Here is a 17568-nt window from a genome sequence, read left to right as displayed (position 1 = left end):
ATGCCTTAAGTCTACTAGAAATTCATTTAAACATTAAATAAACCCAATAGGCTGGTTTTGCTTCCAATAAGGATTAATTATATCTTAGTTGGGATCAAGTACAAGCTACTGTTTTATTATTACAGTGAAAAAGGAAATCATTTTTAAAAATTTGGATTATTTGGATAAAATTGAGTCTATGGGAGACAGCCATTCCGTAATTTGGAGCTTTCTGGATATCGGGTTTCCTGATAAGGGATCCTATACCGTACCAGTTGCAGATTATCTCAGGATATCACTCTCTACATCATACTAAAGTAAACTCAAAGGTGAACAACCCATTTAAGAGGTCTCTGGTGTCCTAATTTTAGAGTCAAAATATGGTGGTCAGTATATACAGTAGGTACAGTAAAATAAATTGCACTGCACTCATTATTACAACAAATTAAACACAGTGTTAACTTTCAAATGTGATACTAATGTGCACATACAGAGTTACAGAACCATAAGGTTAAGGGCCCAAGCTTTTATTTTAATTTGCATAGGACAAAATATACAAATCTTACCTCTGACCAGACTAAATCACTGATTGGTATCACTGCTTACTAGGCTGAATAGCAATCTTGCTGAAATCATTTCCATGAACTTAAATTTATGAGTTTGCCCTTGGAGGTAATTGTTAGCAAAATATTTGCCTTCAAGCAGAGTGTTGATATCTTGGGAATAGCATGAGCACACAGCCATGAGCTGCCACTTTCTTCTTCTTAAATGCATTTTCAACAATTAACAGGGTCAGTGCGTCTCCAAGGAAGCAAAAGCCAGTCTGATGGAAATGTTGTAGAAGTATATGTAAATGGTGCCTGGGGAACAATCTGTAGCAGCCAATGGGATGATAATGACGCTTCAGTTATATGCCGCCAACTTGAGCTGGGGTAAGTTTTATTTTTATTATCTTTCATCTATATAGCACTTAGAGATTTTGTTCATTGTTCAAATTTGTCCCTGCCCTGAGAAGCTTACAGTCTACAATCCCTAAGACTAATGGCTCTAATAGGCATGGTCTCAGCCTGTGCACTCACACATGGAGTAGATTCGGTGCAGAAACATGAGAAAATCCATTTTTCTCATTAAAATCAATACCATGTGCATGCAAGCATACCCATTTACTAAACTCTGAATTTATCTCATTATTTTATTAAAACAACCACGACCAAAGTCCCATGCCAAATTTAACCTATTTAACTATTTATTAATGAAAAAACTCAAATTAATCGGATCAAGAAAAAACCTGATAAAATTGAGCGAAAACCCAAATTTTCTGACTTTTTTCCAGAATCGCTCGAATTATTTCAAGTTTTTGCCAGAAAACCAAAACTTTTCAGATTATCAGGCTAAACCCAGCGCAAACCACAATATTTTCAAACTGGGATAGGAGCCTCTCCCATTGACTTATACAGAACCTCGACAGATCTGAGATGGTGGATTTTCAGATTCTGGCTTTTTGCAGCATCTGCGTAAAATAAATCTTGAAAAGTTTTTTTTTTTTCCATGAAAAATTTAAGTTTTTGCCCCAAAAAGACTGACCAGATAAATTTGAGGTTTATAAATAACCACCCAATATCCGTCAGGACACTTACAGCAAGAAACAGATGGGAGTGGATTGGCTTGCATAGGCTTTTCTCCACCTGTATTTACACGGCACAACCATTAGTGTGCATTAGCCTGCCCAAACACTGATGTATTTGTTTTATAGCCCAATTTGGTCTTTGACATGTCTCTGTCATCTGTCTTGTAAATTTGTTTTCTGATCATTTACCTATTTTGAAGATTACCTATCAACATATTCATTGTGCTCACAGTCTAGGAGCATTTCACCTATAGTATGGCAGTATCTATTTATACTGTAGTTTTTATGCTTCTGCCATGACTTTAGATATTGAGTTAAAACTGTGTTTTGCTGGTACAAAAACAATTAGCTTGCTAATACTATTTAGTTAACACATGCCCCCACAGTGCGGCAAGTATTCACTTATTTTGAAGAAGATGTTGCATATTAAAACTCTTTAAGAAGATTTCTGGAAGAAAACTCTACTCTTATACTGCTAATAGCTGCCTGACCTCTACAACATTATAATCAGGATTAGCAAGCATTTGAATCAGAATCAGAACTCTCAGCATTGTTTAACAGCCAAAGGCTTCATGATGCAGCTGGAGGGCTACAATTTTGACATCCCTGTTACAGGTTTTTATCTTGTCTGTCATTTCCTTTGAGGTTTTACATTGGTGGATCTGTTCACAAGAAGCCCTAGACCACAGTTTTACAGAACAAGACAACTCTTTGTATTGTTACAGATACAGAACTTGTGCGATGAGCACAGCAACAAACTAGACTGCCTGTCTGTTGCTAGCTTCTTGGCATATTTTCAATGACCCCTTCAAAGTTCTCAGTTTCATGACACGATAAAGATGTCAAAATAATACTTACTTCATCTAGTGATTTATAGCCATGTCCTAAAGTATAAATCTCACCCAATAAATGGTCTCTGTGGGACTAGCTGTGTGATGCTAAGCAGTTCATACTCTGTATCCAATTGCAATGCACAGCTGAAACAAACATGCAAATGTCTTGTTTTATATTACAGAAAAGCAATAATAATATCTTAATATCTTGGTCTTTGGTTGTAGTGTGTCCCCCAGGCCTTATCTTGGTCCATGGGGCAGGACATGCTCATTCAGAGCTTCTATGGAAACTTTGAATTCACAGCAAGACTGTAAAGCACCATGCTTGGAGTGTGGAATATTAGCTTAGCTCCAATTAAATCAGGTATACCCATCCTATTTATAGCATACCTAAACCAGGAGACTGGATATTGATAGCCCATTTCTCCCTAGAAGTACCTAAAAATGACAGGCCACATGGGGTGATGGGTACATAAAAAGTAACCCCCATAAGGGGTCACTTTCTATGACCCCCAGATGCAAGATCTAGAGCACTAAGGGGAGCAAGAGTCCTCCCTTACTACTCCTTCAAAGAGAACTGACAGCGAAGCAGGTTGCACTGTGTGAAAAACATGGCAGCTTGCACTTGCTGTTGCACTTTCTCCTTCCCCTGCTGTCAGCAGATGACCCGCTATTAACTGTTAGCACTCTTATTCTGTGTAAGAAATGAATTATTGTTGCTGAGTTGTAATTATTTGCAGTTGGTTGTTACTTTTTTGCAGTTATTTGAAATGTACTTTTTGGTAGTGAACTGGGGCATTTGCAGCCTTCCTGGTTGCCCAGCTGACAAATAGTTTCCATAATCAGTTGGTTGGCTTCACTAAAATATTTATCTAGTTTCCCCAATGTTTGTGATTTTACAGTAAATGAAGTTTGCTTGTGCGCAGAGCAGGGGTATACCTCTACTTCTACGTTTTTTGTATCTGAAGGAAACCTGGCCCAGCATGTTACCTTATTTCAATCATTTCTACTTGTTCTGCCCAATTTCACATACTGTATATTTTACTCACATGTGAAAAGCGATGCTGATATCAATCCTACCTTTTATACGCCTGAGTAAACTCCAAATAAAACATTTCCTAGTAGTGTCTGTAGGCTTTGAGCTTTTTAACCATGGCTTTGAGCTTGTGAAGTGCATGATTTGGCTCATTTAAGACTATAATACAATTTAAATGCTTGATAATAGGGGTGTGCCACTGATGTTCATACATTACTTTCTTTATGAGGTGTCAGGTGCCAAAATGCTTTTGAATCCCATGAATCATTGTGAAAAGGGAAAGGGACTGTTAATTATTAATGCTATATAAGGAAAATTCAGTTGTTGTTGTGCTGTATCTAACATAAAATATGTTTTTAAGACTCCATCGTAGAACTTCCAAAGGTACGACTATCATTTCAGTAAAAGTTAAGCATTTTGTCAGCAGGCAAATTATATTAGGGTTAAAAATGCTTTTACGAATTGGTGGGATATCATTTTTCAGTAGTTCTAAACCCAGTCATAAAATGGGCAATTAAGCAATCTCCTCCAAGTACCTCAGGCACTACTGAACTTCTGCCCTTTTTATTAGCATTAGCAAATGGACTGCACTACTGCACAGCATCATACATAAGCACCCACAGCAAGAGCAAAGCTTTTCTACTCTTAGGGCAGTGGCACACGTTGCTACTGGGGGGAGATTAGTCGCCCATCGACAAATCGCCTCTTCTTCGGGTGACTAATCTCCCCTTCCCGTCGGCTAGAATGTAAATGTCTGGTGGGATGGCCGGCTTCCGGAAGTCGCCCAAAGTTTCCTCATGAGGCAACTAATCTCCCTCAGTAGCAGCGTGTGCCACTGCCCTTACATGTATATATTATATAGTTTAAAAATCAGCATAACAATAAAACTGTGTAGTGCAACACATTGGTGTTTTACAATATGCTTTATCATTAAATAGAGATAAAGGAACAGCTAAGAAGATTGTTTTATCTGGATTGGGCCAAGTTTCTGCTTTCTGGACAGATGTGCAATGTCGTGGCAATGAAGAAAATATACTTCAGTGTTCAAAAGTCATCTGGCGCAATGGTGCATGTCCACAGGATACAGCAGCAGCAGTCACGTGTAGCGTTATACAAGGTACAAATGTTTATATGTCACATGGCATGCATTACACTTACCAATATATCTCTTGAACTGAAACAACCAAAGAACTGGCACTAATAACATTCATCAAGAGTCATACGAGTTTACATCTTACTAATACGTAACATTTGCCCTGGTCCTGTAACAGTCAACAAGCTGATTAGCTGGTCTAATAAGTATATTATGGGATTTATTCCACTTTGAAAAACTTGTGCAGCAGGCACTCTAAATAAAGTCATTCTTCCACCAGGCAGATAAAATCAAGTAGAAAAAGTTTATTATGTCCACATATACAGCATTACACGTTTCATGTTACAAACACTTAGGGGGTTATTTATCAAGGTCTGAATTTATCTCAGTATTTCTAATATCCAACTCCAATCAACTCCAAATTCCCGAATAGACCTTATTTATGAAGAAAAAAGCCAGAAAAATAGGGTCAGGCAAAACTCCAAAAACTTTGGAGCTTTCCCCTGAAAACTCAAAATTTTTCAGGGTTTTCGGAGTTTTTTGTTCCGAAATCCCAAAATCATCGGATATCGGTACGGACATCAGCACAGACAGTGGGACCTTCCCCATTGACTTATACAGCACCTCAAGAGCTTTTAAATGTCGGATTCTGAGTTTTTAGACCATCGAACTTTAATAAATCTCGAAAAATTCATAGTTTTTTTTTGCCCCCCCCAAGTCATAGGCTCATTTATTCCTCCTTTGTTTCATTAATGCTGTACCAAATGTACCATTTGCTGGTATGGCTACTGCCACAATCAACCATTTTTTTGCACTATGCCCAGTGTTAGGGGCATTGAACAATTGATTTTCCTCTGTTGCCTGTAGGTTGTACAGTGGTGAAGAGTTTTAAATGTAAATAGCCTAATAGCCCTATTTCAATGTAAATAACCATAAATAGCCAAATGTTGTGGCTTTTTGCTCTGGGGCCTGCAAGCTAGAGAGCGGCAAACATTTTAACATTCTGTAAATAACCCTTAAATTTTGAACCGAGGAGCCTTACCTGCAACTCATTTGTGACACATAGTGGAATAAATCCCAAAACATACTTATTAAATAAGTGTTTAGGGGCATTTAGTATGTAGGACTAGTTTGAGTTCAGTAATTAATGCCAACTGGTAGGTGTGCTTTGATCATTTAAAATAATAATAAAATATAATAAAAATTGCAAAGTTTGTACCAGATCTCATAGCCCAAAGCAACCAGTCAGCAGGTAGCAAGCACTGGTCTCTTTAAATATTCAACATATGATTGGTTTCTATGGGTTACTAGACCTGCTGCAAAATAAACTTTAACCAACTTTGTTTTAACTATGGAGTGTCTCTGTTTCAAGATACTGTACAACCTTATGTGGCTTGAAAACAAATTTTTTGTTTGAAAATGATTCAAACCAATAAAAATGTATTATTTATACTGAATTACATTCTTTGGCAGGACAGAGCAGAAAGAAAATGTGGTAAAATGATTTTCTTAACATTTGAAAAACAGCTTGCAATAGTGCAATCCTTTCTTATTATTAAGCTGATTCCAAATACAAGCATTATTCGTTTTAAGAATTAAAAAAAATCATTTGCAAATTATTAATGGCAAAATATATTCCTCTCATTGACGTTTTCTCATTCAGTCTGACTTTTTTTTTACAGACATACTATACCAGATAGGAAATCTTAATAGTCTATCTCTTTGCTTGATAGGACCATTTTCCGCAGCTACCCCCCCCCCCTCATTCTCACAGTGTAATGCACCCCTCCTACAATTAGTTCCATTGTGAAGAGTTGGATTCTGGGACTTAAAGTCCTTATGCTTTACAAAGGACATGTGCACTTCCAACTATGGAAAGTAGAGGGACGTCAAGTCCCAGAATTCATCACTTCACGACGGAACAGTGAACAGAGGGAGGGGGTTGCATGACACTACTAGCCAAAGGAAAACTTGCCCCAATGAACACATACAGATTATCATGGATTCTCTTCAATAGGCACAGCTGTATGGCGCATGGGCATCTTTGGAGACAACTTTTCAGTCATTTTATTTTTCTATAGCGTTTGAGTGAGAGAAGTCGTTATTTTGGTGATATAATCTCATCTGCAAACTCTTATAAAACATAGCCTTCTTCAGGCCAAACATTAGTTAGAATGGTGACATATTTGTCATATAAATGAGTAAGTATATTTACAGTATTTACTATATATTATTATAACTATTTATTAAGCTCCAAAATGTTCTGCAGTTTTATAGAATAAAATACTTATCTAGCAGGACTGGTTTTAAGGTACAGCAGAGAGGACATTTTACCACAGCTATAAGACCCAAATGTGGGCCCCTGCTAAAAGTATATACTTTATATCCTTAGGGGCAGATTCCCTAAAGGGCGAACTGACTAACGCTAGCGAAAATACGCCAGCATGACTTCATTTCGGAACTTTGCAGATTTCCTAACAGGAGCAGGTGTTACATCGGTAACGAACGCAACAGACGCTAGCTAGAGAAATTACGCAAATTCAATAAGATGCGGATTTTACTGAACGTTACCTCATTCGCCAGACTAGCCTTCGCCAGTTCAGACCAGGCAAAGTTCAATGGAGTGCATAGGAGGACTTCCTCAATTTTTAATGCAAAAAAAAAAACAAAAAATGCTGGCGTCTTTTCCTTTTTTCTGAGTGATAGCCTGCAAAGGTCCGTAAATTTTTTTTGGGTAAAGGGGTTCCCCCCTCCCTTTATTAACATATGGAACATTAATTATACAGTGGGCTCATGTGTAGGGCATTATAACAACTCTATTTTCTTTATTAAGGTTCCCTGGACTTGTGTAATGTAATGTATTTGCTGCAACATATACGTCCATGTAACTTTATCATTTCCCACCGTATGCAAATTAGGCAACACTGGCGCAACTTCGCTTTGATTGCTGAAGTAATGCTAGCGAAAATTCGCCAGCGTTTCGGCTCCCTAAACGCAACTTCCCACTTTAGTGAATTAGTGTTGTCCTAGAGAATTTACGCCTGGCAAAGTATTGCGATGGCTGCAAAGCAATGGAGAATTTTCGCCCCCTAGAATCTACAACAATTGTCTCCTTCAAGGTTCTGGAAGTTGAAGTTTAACAATACTGGACATATATATATATATATATATTATATATTTTTTCTCTCATGTTAAAGAAGAAGGAAAACTACCGTTTATTGCCAATAGATTAGCCACAATAGTGTAAACTGGAACACTTTATTTATTCTGTAGAATGCTTTACCATATCTGAGTAAACAGCTCTAGACGCTTTCTCTGTTTGTTTAGGATAGCAGCTGCCATATTAGCTTGGTGGAACATCACTTCCTGCCTGAGTCTCTCTCTGCTCATTCATAGATCTGGGCTCAGATTACAGCAGGGAGGAGGGAGGGAGAGAGGAGCAAACTGAGCATGCTCATGTTGTGCCCTGGAGGTTTAAGATGAAAGAAGGAAGTCTGATACAAAAGCCCATGTGTACACAATAGAGGGAAATAAATGCTGTATTTCTTTTGACAGAGGACTCAGATCAGTGTTACTTTGAGGGTTTACTGGTGTATTTATATAGACCTTTCTGATAAAGCTTTCCTTCTGCTTTAAGGCCCCAACATTACCCTGGCTGCATCTGTCCAAACTCTAGTCTAGCTTACTGAGCAAAATATATACTTTTGATGTTGCTGCATTGTAAGCTAGCACGGCAGCCCAGCAGGGAATGAGTGGGACATTACCTGTAATCATTTCATCTGATACTTCTAAAGAAGCAGCAGAAATTTAAGTGAACGAAATCTCTAGTCTTCCCTTGTGATGTGTTACTTAATGGCATAAACCTGAAGCTTTGCTTTAAGTGCTGAATTATAAATGAGATCGCAGCTGTAGCACTTGTCATGGGTGAAACTGGCTTCCACTCGCCGTGCCTAATTGATCTGTTTGATGCATTAGCAAGTAGCTTGCTGGGACAAAACATCTTTCTTTTTCACTGCCTCCTTTGACAGTTGTGTATCCCTGCGGTGGTTTAACTTTTCTCTGTGCTGCTACAGTGGGCACAGAAAATATATTAAAGAAGAATGTTTAAATAAACAAAGGGAATGCACAGATCGTTTCTACCACTGAAGGTACAGAGAAGAAACCTTTGCAATGTCATGACATAGAGACTGTGTATATAGTGCAAAGCAGAGAGGCAAAGTTTATAGCTGGGTTTCCAAGTGAAAGTATGAATGAGACTATTACTAGGGAAAATTTGACTATATCATTATCATCATCATCATTATTTATTTATATAGCACCGACAAGTTACGCAGTTCTGTACCTTAGTTTATAACAAACGGGGAACAAATGGTGAATAACAAGCAAAGGTTTACAGAGTTCAATAGGATTAGAGGACCCTACTCGCAAGAGTTTACAACTTAAGTTTAGGGTACAACTGAGACATTAGGATTTTAGAAACAAATTTATCATTTATGATACAGCAATGACTGATTCATTAAGATACATTGAATAAGCTTCCCTAAACAGGTGGGTCTTTAAGGAGCGTTTGAAAGCTTGGAAAGAAGGAGAAAGTCTGACAGGTCGAGGCAGAGAGTTCCAGAGAAAAGCAGAAGCCCGAGAGAAGTCTTGTAGACGAGAATGGGCAGACGTGATGAGAAGAGAAGCAAGGTGAAGGTCAGAAGTAGAGTGAAGGTTGCGTCAAGGAGTGTATTTGGAGATCAGAGATGAAATATAGGGAGGGGCTTAACTGTTAAGGGTGACCATATGCAAATAAAATTAAAGGAGACCATGTGTATTATAGTCTCTCATCCTAAGCTTCAGGTCCTCCATAGAACTTCTTTCATTTGACATGTTTTTTTCTGCAGGAATTCCAATATTATTCTTCTTTGGCAAGTCATGTAAAAAAAAGTTTTTTTAAAAAATCACAGTGGATTAATTGGCATTCTAGACTCTCTTGTCATACTACTGGGGGTGCATTAGTTTGTATTATGACATGGATGTAATTTATGCTCCCTTTTTTGACATTGTTGATAAATTAGAACATGTGTTAGCACTAATAAAACACACATATTCTTTCTATTAGCTCTCTGTGTAATCGCATTGTTACGGTGACAGTAGAATCCACATTAAAAACGAACGTCTGTGGAGATTCTCATTCATCCAGGTCATGATATACAGTATCTAGTAGAGTTAAGTCTAAAGCAGCTGGACTTTTTGAGTTTTCTTTCCTTTGTTGTGTGTGTAGCTAGTAGAAGAGTTAAAGGAATACTGTGATGGGAAAAAAATTTTTTCTCAAAATGCCTCAGTTAATAGTGCTGTTCCAGCAGAATTATGCACTGAAATCAGTTTCCCAAAAGAACCGATTTTTTTCAATTTAATTTTGAAATCTGACATGGGGCTAGACATATTGTCCATTTCACAGCTGCCCCCAGTCATGTGACTTGTGCTCTGATAAATTTCAGTCACTCTGTACTGCTGTACTGCAAGTTGGAGTGATATCAACCCCTCCCTTCTCCCCAGCAGCCTAACAACAGAACAATGGGAAATTAACCAGATTGAGTAGCATTTTAATATCGGGGCTAATTTATAAACAATGGGCAAATTTACTCATGGGCAATAACCCATAGCAACACATCAGTGATTGGCTTTCTTTTTAACAGCTGTTGGTTTAAACAATGAATGCAAACATTTGATTTGGTCTGATTATCAGATTTGAACTACAATTTCTTTCATTAGGCACATTTTTATTTCTGGGTTTACATCTAGTGATGGGCGAATTTATTCGCCAGGCGCGAATTTGCACAATTTGCCGCCAGCGAATAAATTCGCGAAACGCCCGGGAAAATTCGCGGCATAAATGGGCGTCGGCGTAAAAAAACGAGACGCCGGCGCCGTTTCACAAATTTTTCGCCGTTTCCCGAATTTCACGCGAAATTCGCAAATTTTTCGGCGAAACTGCGCAAATTCGCCCATCACTATTTACATCCCTTTGAAAACAAACTCTAGGAATATAAAGTAATAAAAAATAATATTTAATTATATTTTCCTATGTTTCATCTCATTATAGCTATTAACTACACACTATTGCATGACGGCATAGGTAGTTGTTACTTTTTTACATGATTTTCAGAACAAAATCTATAAAATGCTTTTTATTTTTGCAGCAAAAGACTCTGTTTTCATCCCTGCACGTTTGGTTGGTGGGAGCTCTACGCATGAGGGACGGATAGAGGTCTATCATTCGGGCCAGTGGGGCACAGTGTGTGATGATCAGTGGGATGATGCCGATGCTGAAGTTGTTTGCAGACAGTTGGGTTATGGGTACGTTTATGTAGTCATATTATGTTTTCATTTTATTTGTTCTCAGAATCATGAATCATGAAATCCCAAAACTTGCATAGCACTGATGAGCCCCCAAAAGGGTGGGAAGCATATAGATTTGGTCTGGGGCACCCAGTTTTTTCCATTGTGGTTTTCATGTTAAAATATAAATGCTATGATAAATTCTTATCTTTGTGTGATAAAATAGACACATACACACAGACAGACACGCACGTTTTCTTTACATCCTACACTGTTATTGAGCAAGTCTCACTGACATAAGAAAACAGGAAGGAAACATGTAAATAAAGCTGAACAGGTGTTGTATGTTATTTAAATATACACTATTTATTTTTGTATATGTATTTGGATATTTTTTATGTTTGCAATGCTGTCTGTGCTATATGTACAGTATAATAAAAAGAGTTGCAAATAAAAATGTATTTACATACTATTATACAGTATATACATCTATATATCAATAACACTTAATTTTTCTGTATTAGATTAGATTAGATTAGATTTAGTGTTATGTGTAGATTTTGCTGTACTGGGCTGATGAGCTATTTTAAAGGGGCGGTTCACCTTATGTTATAGAATGGATAATTTTGAGCAACTTTTCAATTGGCCTTCATTTTTTCTTTTTGAATTGTTTGCCGTCTTCTTCTGCCTCTTTCCAGCTTTCAAATGAGGGGTCATTGACCCCACCTGAAAAACAAAAGCTTTGTAAGGCTACAGATGTATTGTTATGACTAATTTGTGTTACTCACCTTCTATTCAGGCCTCTCCTATTCATATTCCAGTCTCTTATTCAAATCAGTGCATGGTTGTTAGGGTAATCATAGAAACCATATTGCTGACTTTGCAAACTGGAGAGCTGCTGAATAAAAAGGTTAATAACTCAAAAACACAAATAATGAAAAATTAAAGCCATTTGCATATGATCTCTGCATCATACTAAAAGTTAATTTAAAGGTGAACAACCCCATTAACGTATTTGCTAGCTTATTCTAGATGGTTGGGTCATTATAACTTTATTGCTTATTTTCTATGCTAAGTATTCATAACTTTCCAATGATGCTCTATGCTAGCCTGGGCTAATGAACTACTCGCTGCTAGCCTGGGCTAATGAGCTTGGCTATCATAATCTGGGCTAATAAATTAGGTTTCTTAGTAGCTGATGCTCAACGCTAGCCTGGGCTAATAAGCTGCTAGGTTATCATACGTTTTACAGCTGATGCTCTTTGCTAGTGTAGACTAAGTCTTAATAATTGCAGACTGCTTATTTTGACAAATTCAAATTCCTTTGTATTCCCTTGGGTAAGTTTATTCTGGAAAAATTGCTACAAAATGTAAAAATTGCCACTGAACACCCCAAAGCAATTAAAATCTTGTTTTATTCAATTTAGATGACAGTTGTGGATAGTTTCTTTCAATTTCTTTTTTCAGTCTATCACAAAGAAAATGAAAAGCTTGGAGGTATACAGTGAGCCTAACGTTTTCCGAAGATATTACTGCGCATTCTATTAACACGCTTGCGCTTCCTTGTCATATGTGCTTTTCTATAACAAGGGCTAATGTGACCTGAATTATTTTAGCAGTTCTAAAAAAGAATGTTGCAGCTTTTATCACAGCCGCTGTCACAAATGGCTGTAAATGTGATGTGCTAAGTGGTAAGTGTCCTAGTTCGCATGCAGCAGCCCTTTTCAAGTTTTGGCAGATGAGCACTACTGTCTGACAGGATCTGTCTGTAATTAATGCCTTCTTACAAGGTTTGCAAGCAGAGAGGCAAGGAGGCAAGCTTTTTAAAGGGAAATTATTAATATAAAAAATGGCCGTGCAAACAATGAAACCGTTTTAGTATACACTTATAAGTGCACATACACATGTATATACATATGTGCAAAAGTTACTGTAGTTCTTTATTTTGAAGTAGAACTCTGGAACCCAACGGATACACATAAGTCCCATAAGCAGAAATTCAACTTATCACACCAAAAACTCTTTAGCATGTTCTTCAGTTTTATCTTCTTCCAATAACCCCCAAAAGTCTAGCGGTCATTTACCAAAATGGCACTTTGCACACCGTACATATTCTTGAAGATTACCTTTTGAGTATCTAATGTAAAACCTACCTCCTTGAAGACGCTCTATTCACTTTCCCACAATTCTCACAAATCACTGACAGGGGATTGGGCTAAAATACTCACCCTGAAAATGTTTCTCTAGTCTGAACAAAGAGTTTTTAGTAGCAGTATACCCACTACTAAGGCGCACAATAGTATTCACGTCATACTGTGGGCTAATGGAGCTCTCTAACACAGGACCAGATAAACTATTTCTCAGCTAATAGCCCAATTCCCTGTGACAATTTGTTAGAATTAGTGGTTTCCTTTTGTGCATACTGAGGCACTGAACTGAGTTTAATTTAGTCGTCTGTAAGCCTTTGATTGATTTCCTATCACATATTTTTATTTCAGTTAGGGTGGAGTCATGTAATTTGTCATATATAACTACTTTCTGTCTCTTATTTGCGCCACTCTCCATTGTTGATTATACATATGTTGTCCTGTTCTTAGTCACCCGAAGTTTCCTCATGAGGCAAGTTTGGGCGACTTTGGAAAACGAAGCACTCTGAGTGCCATACCGCCGGAGATTTAGATTCTAGCCGACAGGAAGGCTTTTCAGGGAGATTAGTCTCCCGAAGAAGAGGCAATTAGTCGCTGGGTGACTAAATCTCCCCGAATTTTAGCGTGTGCCCTTACCCTAAGTCTATGCTAAAACTCAGCCAGCCTGAACATGTACATCACCTTTGTGTCTCCACTAGGGTTGCCACCTGGCCGGTATTTTACCGGCCTGGCCGGTAAAAATGATGGTTGATCCCAATGTTATTAATAAGGAAAAATATATAGGAAGGCCATAATTTTTTTCCAGAAAAGGTGGCAATCCTAGTCTCCACCTTGACCTCTGTAACTGCCTAATTCTGTTCCATACAAGACCAGAACTTGTTGGTCTGATAGCCTAGGGCATTGACCATAAAGCACAAAAGGGTCAACTTCTGGAGAAGGGTTATCAGTAATCAGCTTTCAGCCTGCATGAAGTATTTTTAAAAGGTATGTTGATCTGACCTGCAATAGTTCCTACTGCAGTGTTGGATAAATAGTTAGAAAATGTTTGGAAGATAATCTTAAATACTGCAATAATAAATATCTCTTGTCTATTAGTCAAGTGCAGACATTTTTGCAAAAGAAATGTATTAAAGGGATTTTTACCAGTAGTATACATTAGATATTGGGCAACCTGTGTCCATGTGGACCACTTCTAACTCAGTAGTAGTAATGGTTGAAAGAGTTGAAAGCACAGTCATCATAACATAGTCAATTTATGGTGAACTATGTATAAACTGACCCCTCAAGTGCTGCTGATGACTGGCATTAATCATGTTTGTTTGCTCTGCTGGAGTTGCTTAGATCACCAAAAACAAAAGTTTACTTTATTGGTGCTCAACATGGGTCTGAAATATGACCTAGCTTAGCACAATATGGGTCTTAAATGTACAGACTCCTAGCAACTAGGGCATTAAGCTTACAAGCTATTACAATATATAATTTACAGCACATATGTTAATACAAATAATTACTTTTTTTTTCTCTGGTAGTGGTGTTGCAAAGGCTTGGAGTCAAGCTCACTTTGGAGAAGGAGTGGGCTTAATCCTATTGGATGAGGTACAGTGCACAGGGAATGAGCTTTCTATAGAAGAATGTCAGAGGAGCCCATGGGGTGAACATAACTGTGGCCACAAGGAAGATGCAGGAGTATCCTGTACCCCACTGGCAGGTATGTGCCTCAACATTTTTTCTGCTTAAATGTTTTCAACAGCTCTTATTGAGCCAAAAAAGACACTGAAAATGTTTTGCAAGTAGATTTGAGCACTTTGGCATGGGAAAATGTTGTCAGTGTGATGGGCGAATTTATCCCGTTTTTCGCGAAACAGACGAAAAATTAGCGAAATGGCGATTTTGATGGCAGTTTTAATCGTCCGTTAATCGTCAAAAAAAATTTGACGCCCATCGCTAGTTGTCAGTTATAGTAAATATAAGCGCAACAAGTATGTCAATTCCCAACCCCTTACTTCATTAGTATATCTTCACTAAGGTAACATGAAATTATGTATTTCTGTTACTGCCTGACATATTTATTCAGAATAAAGTGAATATTGTACTGCAGAGTTACCTATTATCTTAAAGAAATTGTATTTTTAGAGGTCGAGTAGTTGTGACAACAGTTATATTCTGGTACATGTAAAAATGTGTTCTTTGGAGCAGAAATCTTTTTTTTCAGTTTTACTGTGTTCAGCCCAATTTATGTAATCTAAAGTGGTGTTTTTCACAAAAAATGCATTTCTCATATGGCCCAAAATAGGATATTTTAACTTGAGAGTACAAACCTGTTTACCCCTGGGGTAAAAAATAATTCACACATAATTGTCAGTTGTGAGAATTTGTTTTTCATAAGGGAAAATGGAAAAGGTCTACAATTTGTATTACTTAGGTATGGGACCTGTTATACAGAATGCTTGGGACCTGGGTTTTCTGGATAAGGGATCTTTCCGTAATTTAAAGTCTACTAAAAAAATCAGATAAATAATAATTAAATCCAATAGGATAATAAGATTATTTATATCCAAGTTTGCATCACATACAAGGTGCAGTTTTATTCTAACAGAGGAAAAATAAATAATTTTTAAAAATGTGAATTATTTATTTAAGGTGGGGTCTATGGAAGATGGACATTTCATAATTCACAGCTCTCTGGATAACGGATCCTATACCTGTACAATCTTACTAAATGTGCCCCAAGAGAATGTTATGGCCGTTTAAAAAAAAAGTTCAATACAAACATAATATAAACATATGAAATAATGAAAACAATATAGTATAAGGTTATGTTTAAAACACATATTGATTGGGCAGAAGTACCAAAGAAAAGTGAGCTTCTTTTGGAAAAAAGTTTTTCCCAGTTTAAACAGCTACAAATATGTGCAAAGTTTACTCCAGTTCCAGTAACCCACAGCAAAGCATTTGAATCTGAAAGTAATATTCTGCATGGATACTAGGGGGTGCTTGACCTGGAGCAAACATTGTTTTTTGATTGTTTTGGCTCAAATGTTTGCAAATGTAATTTTACTTCACTACATATCCTCAGATAGCTTTTACTGTTGAACCTAATTCTGCTTGACCAAAGCAAGTTATATCAAGTATGCCAATTATACTACATCATACCTAAAATCACTCTCTATACACCTTGAGTAAATTGTATGAACAAGCACAGAGATAGTTTGATTGAAGGATTTCAAAGTAATGTGCCTTTCTACTCTGCGGAAGCTTTTATAAAATTACCAATGGATGAGAAATGTCATTCTGATGGAAGGCTTTAATCTTATTCATCCAGATGGTGCAATTAGACTAGCAGGTGGGAAAGGTAACCATGAAGGGCGTCTGGAAGTGTTCCACAAGGCACAGTGGGGAACCGTGTGTGATGATGGCTGGACAGATCTGAACACACAGGTGGTGTGTCGACAACTTGGATACAAGTAAGATTCATTTTCTGTTAATCGTGCAAAACATTATAATTAATAGATTTAAATACCATAAACTGGCCTTTCATAGTTTCTTGTCCTGTGTTCTCTTTATTTCATTTAATAAAGCATGTCTGTATTTATCAGAAAGTTTGAGAGTATAAAAAAATGCCTACCATGCTTATCATGCAATATTGTTTTTTTAAACAAAATAGTCAAATATGTTTTCTTGAGATAGTACTGGATTTATTACAGTAATGTCAATGCTATATAATTATCATGCCAGCTATTTTTGGCTCCAGAATTGTATTACTCCATGGGAGGAGATCATTGTAGCTATGCACTGGGGGCTTTCTAGGGATTGTGGTGTATTACACAAAAACACAGGAAAGCATGATTTCAATGATTAGTACCTATCAGTATACAGGACCCAGTGCATAGTGTCAATTTCAGTGTACTTTGAAAGGGTATTTCTAGCAGAAAAAATGCTGGGGAGGTGAAACACTACAAATTACCCAGTGTACCATTACCATTAATTGGTTTATTTGGTTTGCAATAGAGTTATCAGATATATGAAAATATGAAAACATGTTAACGGAGAGCAGAATGTATTGTGCCACAAAATGATAGAAATGCACCGAATCCATGATTTGGTTCAGTATTGAGCCAAGATTCTGCCTTTTTTTAGCAGGATTCGGATTTGGCCGACTCCTCGTGCCTGGACGAATCCTTAAAATCCCGTGAATTTTCATCACGCAAACAGCAAGTTAAAAAATGGAATGCGGTTCTCTTTCTCCCTTCCCTATTCTTAATTATATATGCAAATTAGGATTCAGATTCAGTTTGGGATTCTGTAAAATCTTTCACAATGGATTCAGCCGAATCCCAAAATAGTGGATTTGGTGCATCCCTACAAAATAGTAAGCAGTATAATATTTTACATAGAGAATAGGCACAAGTAAAGAATCACTAAGGTAAACAAAGAGCTCAAGTGAACGGCCCTGAGCCTTCAGTTAAAGAAGAGGATATACCAGAGTTAAAGTTGTTGCTTTACCATGCCTGCTTTGGAGACATCTTGTT

At 37.3% G+C, this 17568-nt stretch overlaps 1 protein-coding gene across 1 annotated transcript in view; it reads left to right on the top strand.

Moving 5' to 3' along the window:
* prss12.L (serine protease 12 L homeolog) overlaps positions 1–17568 on the top strand; it is a 92907-nt gene that overhangs the window by 12760 nt on the left and 62579 nt on the right. Inside the window, exons 2-6 of the mRNA XM_018251626.2 lie at positions 770–911; positions 4414–4592; positions 10754–10910; positions 14569–14747; positions 16362–16503. Of these exons, the coding sequence (XP_018107115.1) occupies positions 770–911; positions 4414–4592; positions 10754–10910; positions 14569–14747; positions 16362–16503 (799 nt within the window). The remainder of the gene's footprint in view (positions 1–769; positions 912–4413; positions 4593–10753; positions 10911–14568; positions 14748–16361; positions 16504–17568) is intronic.

This window comes from Xenopus laevis, chromosome 1L, assembly GCF_017654675.1.
Source record: "Xenopus laevis strain J_2021 chromosome 1L, Xenopus_laevis_v10.1, whole genome shotgun sequence".
NCBI classification, from domain to species: domain Eukaryota; kingdom Metazoa; phylum Chordata; class Amphibia; order Anura; family Pipidae; genus Xenopus; species Xenopus laevis.
The sequence above is the reverse complement of the archived record's forward strand: the minus strand, read 5'-3'. Positions and strand labels throughout refer to the sequence as shown.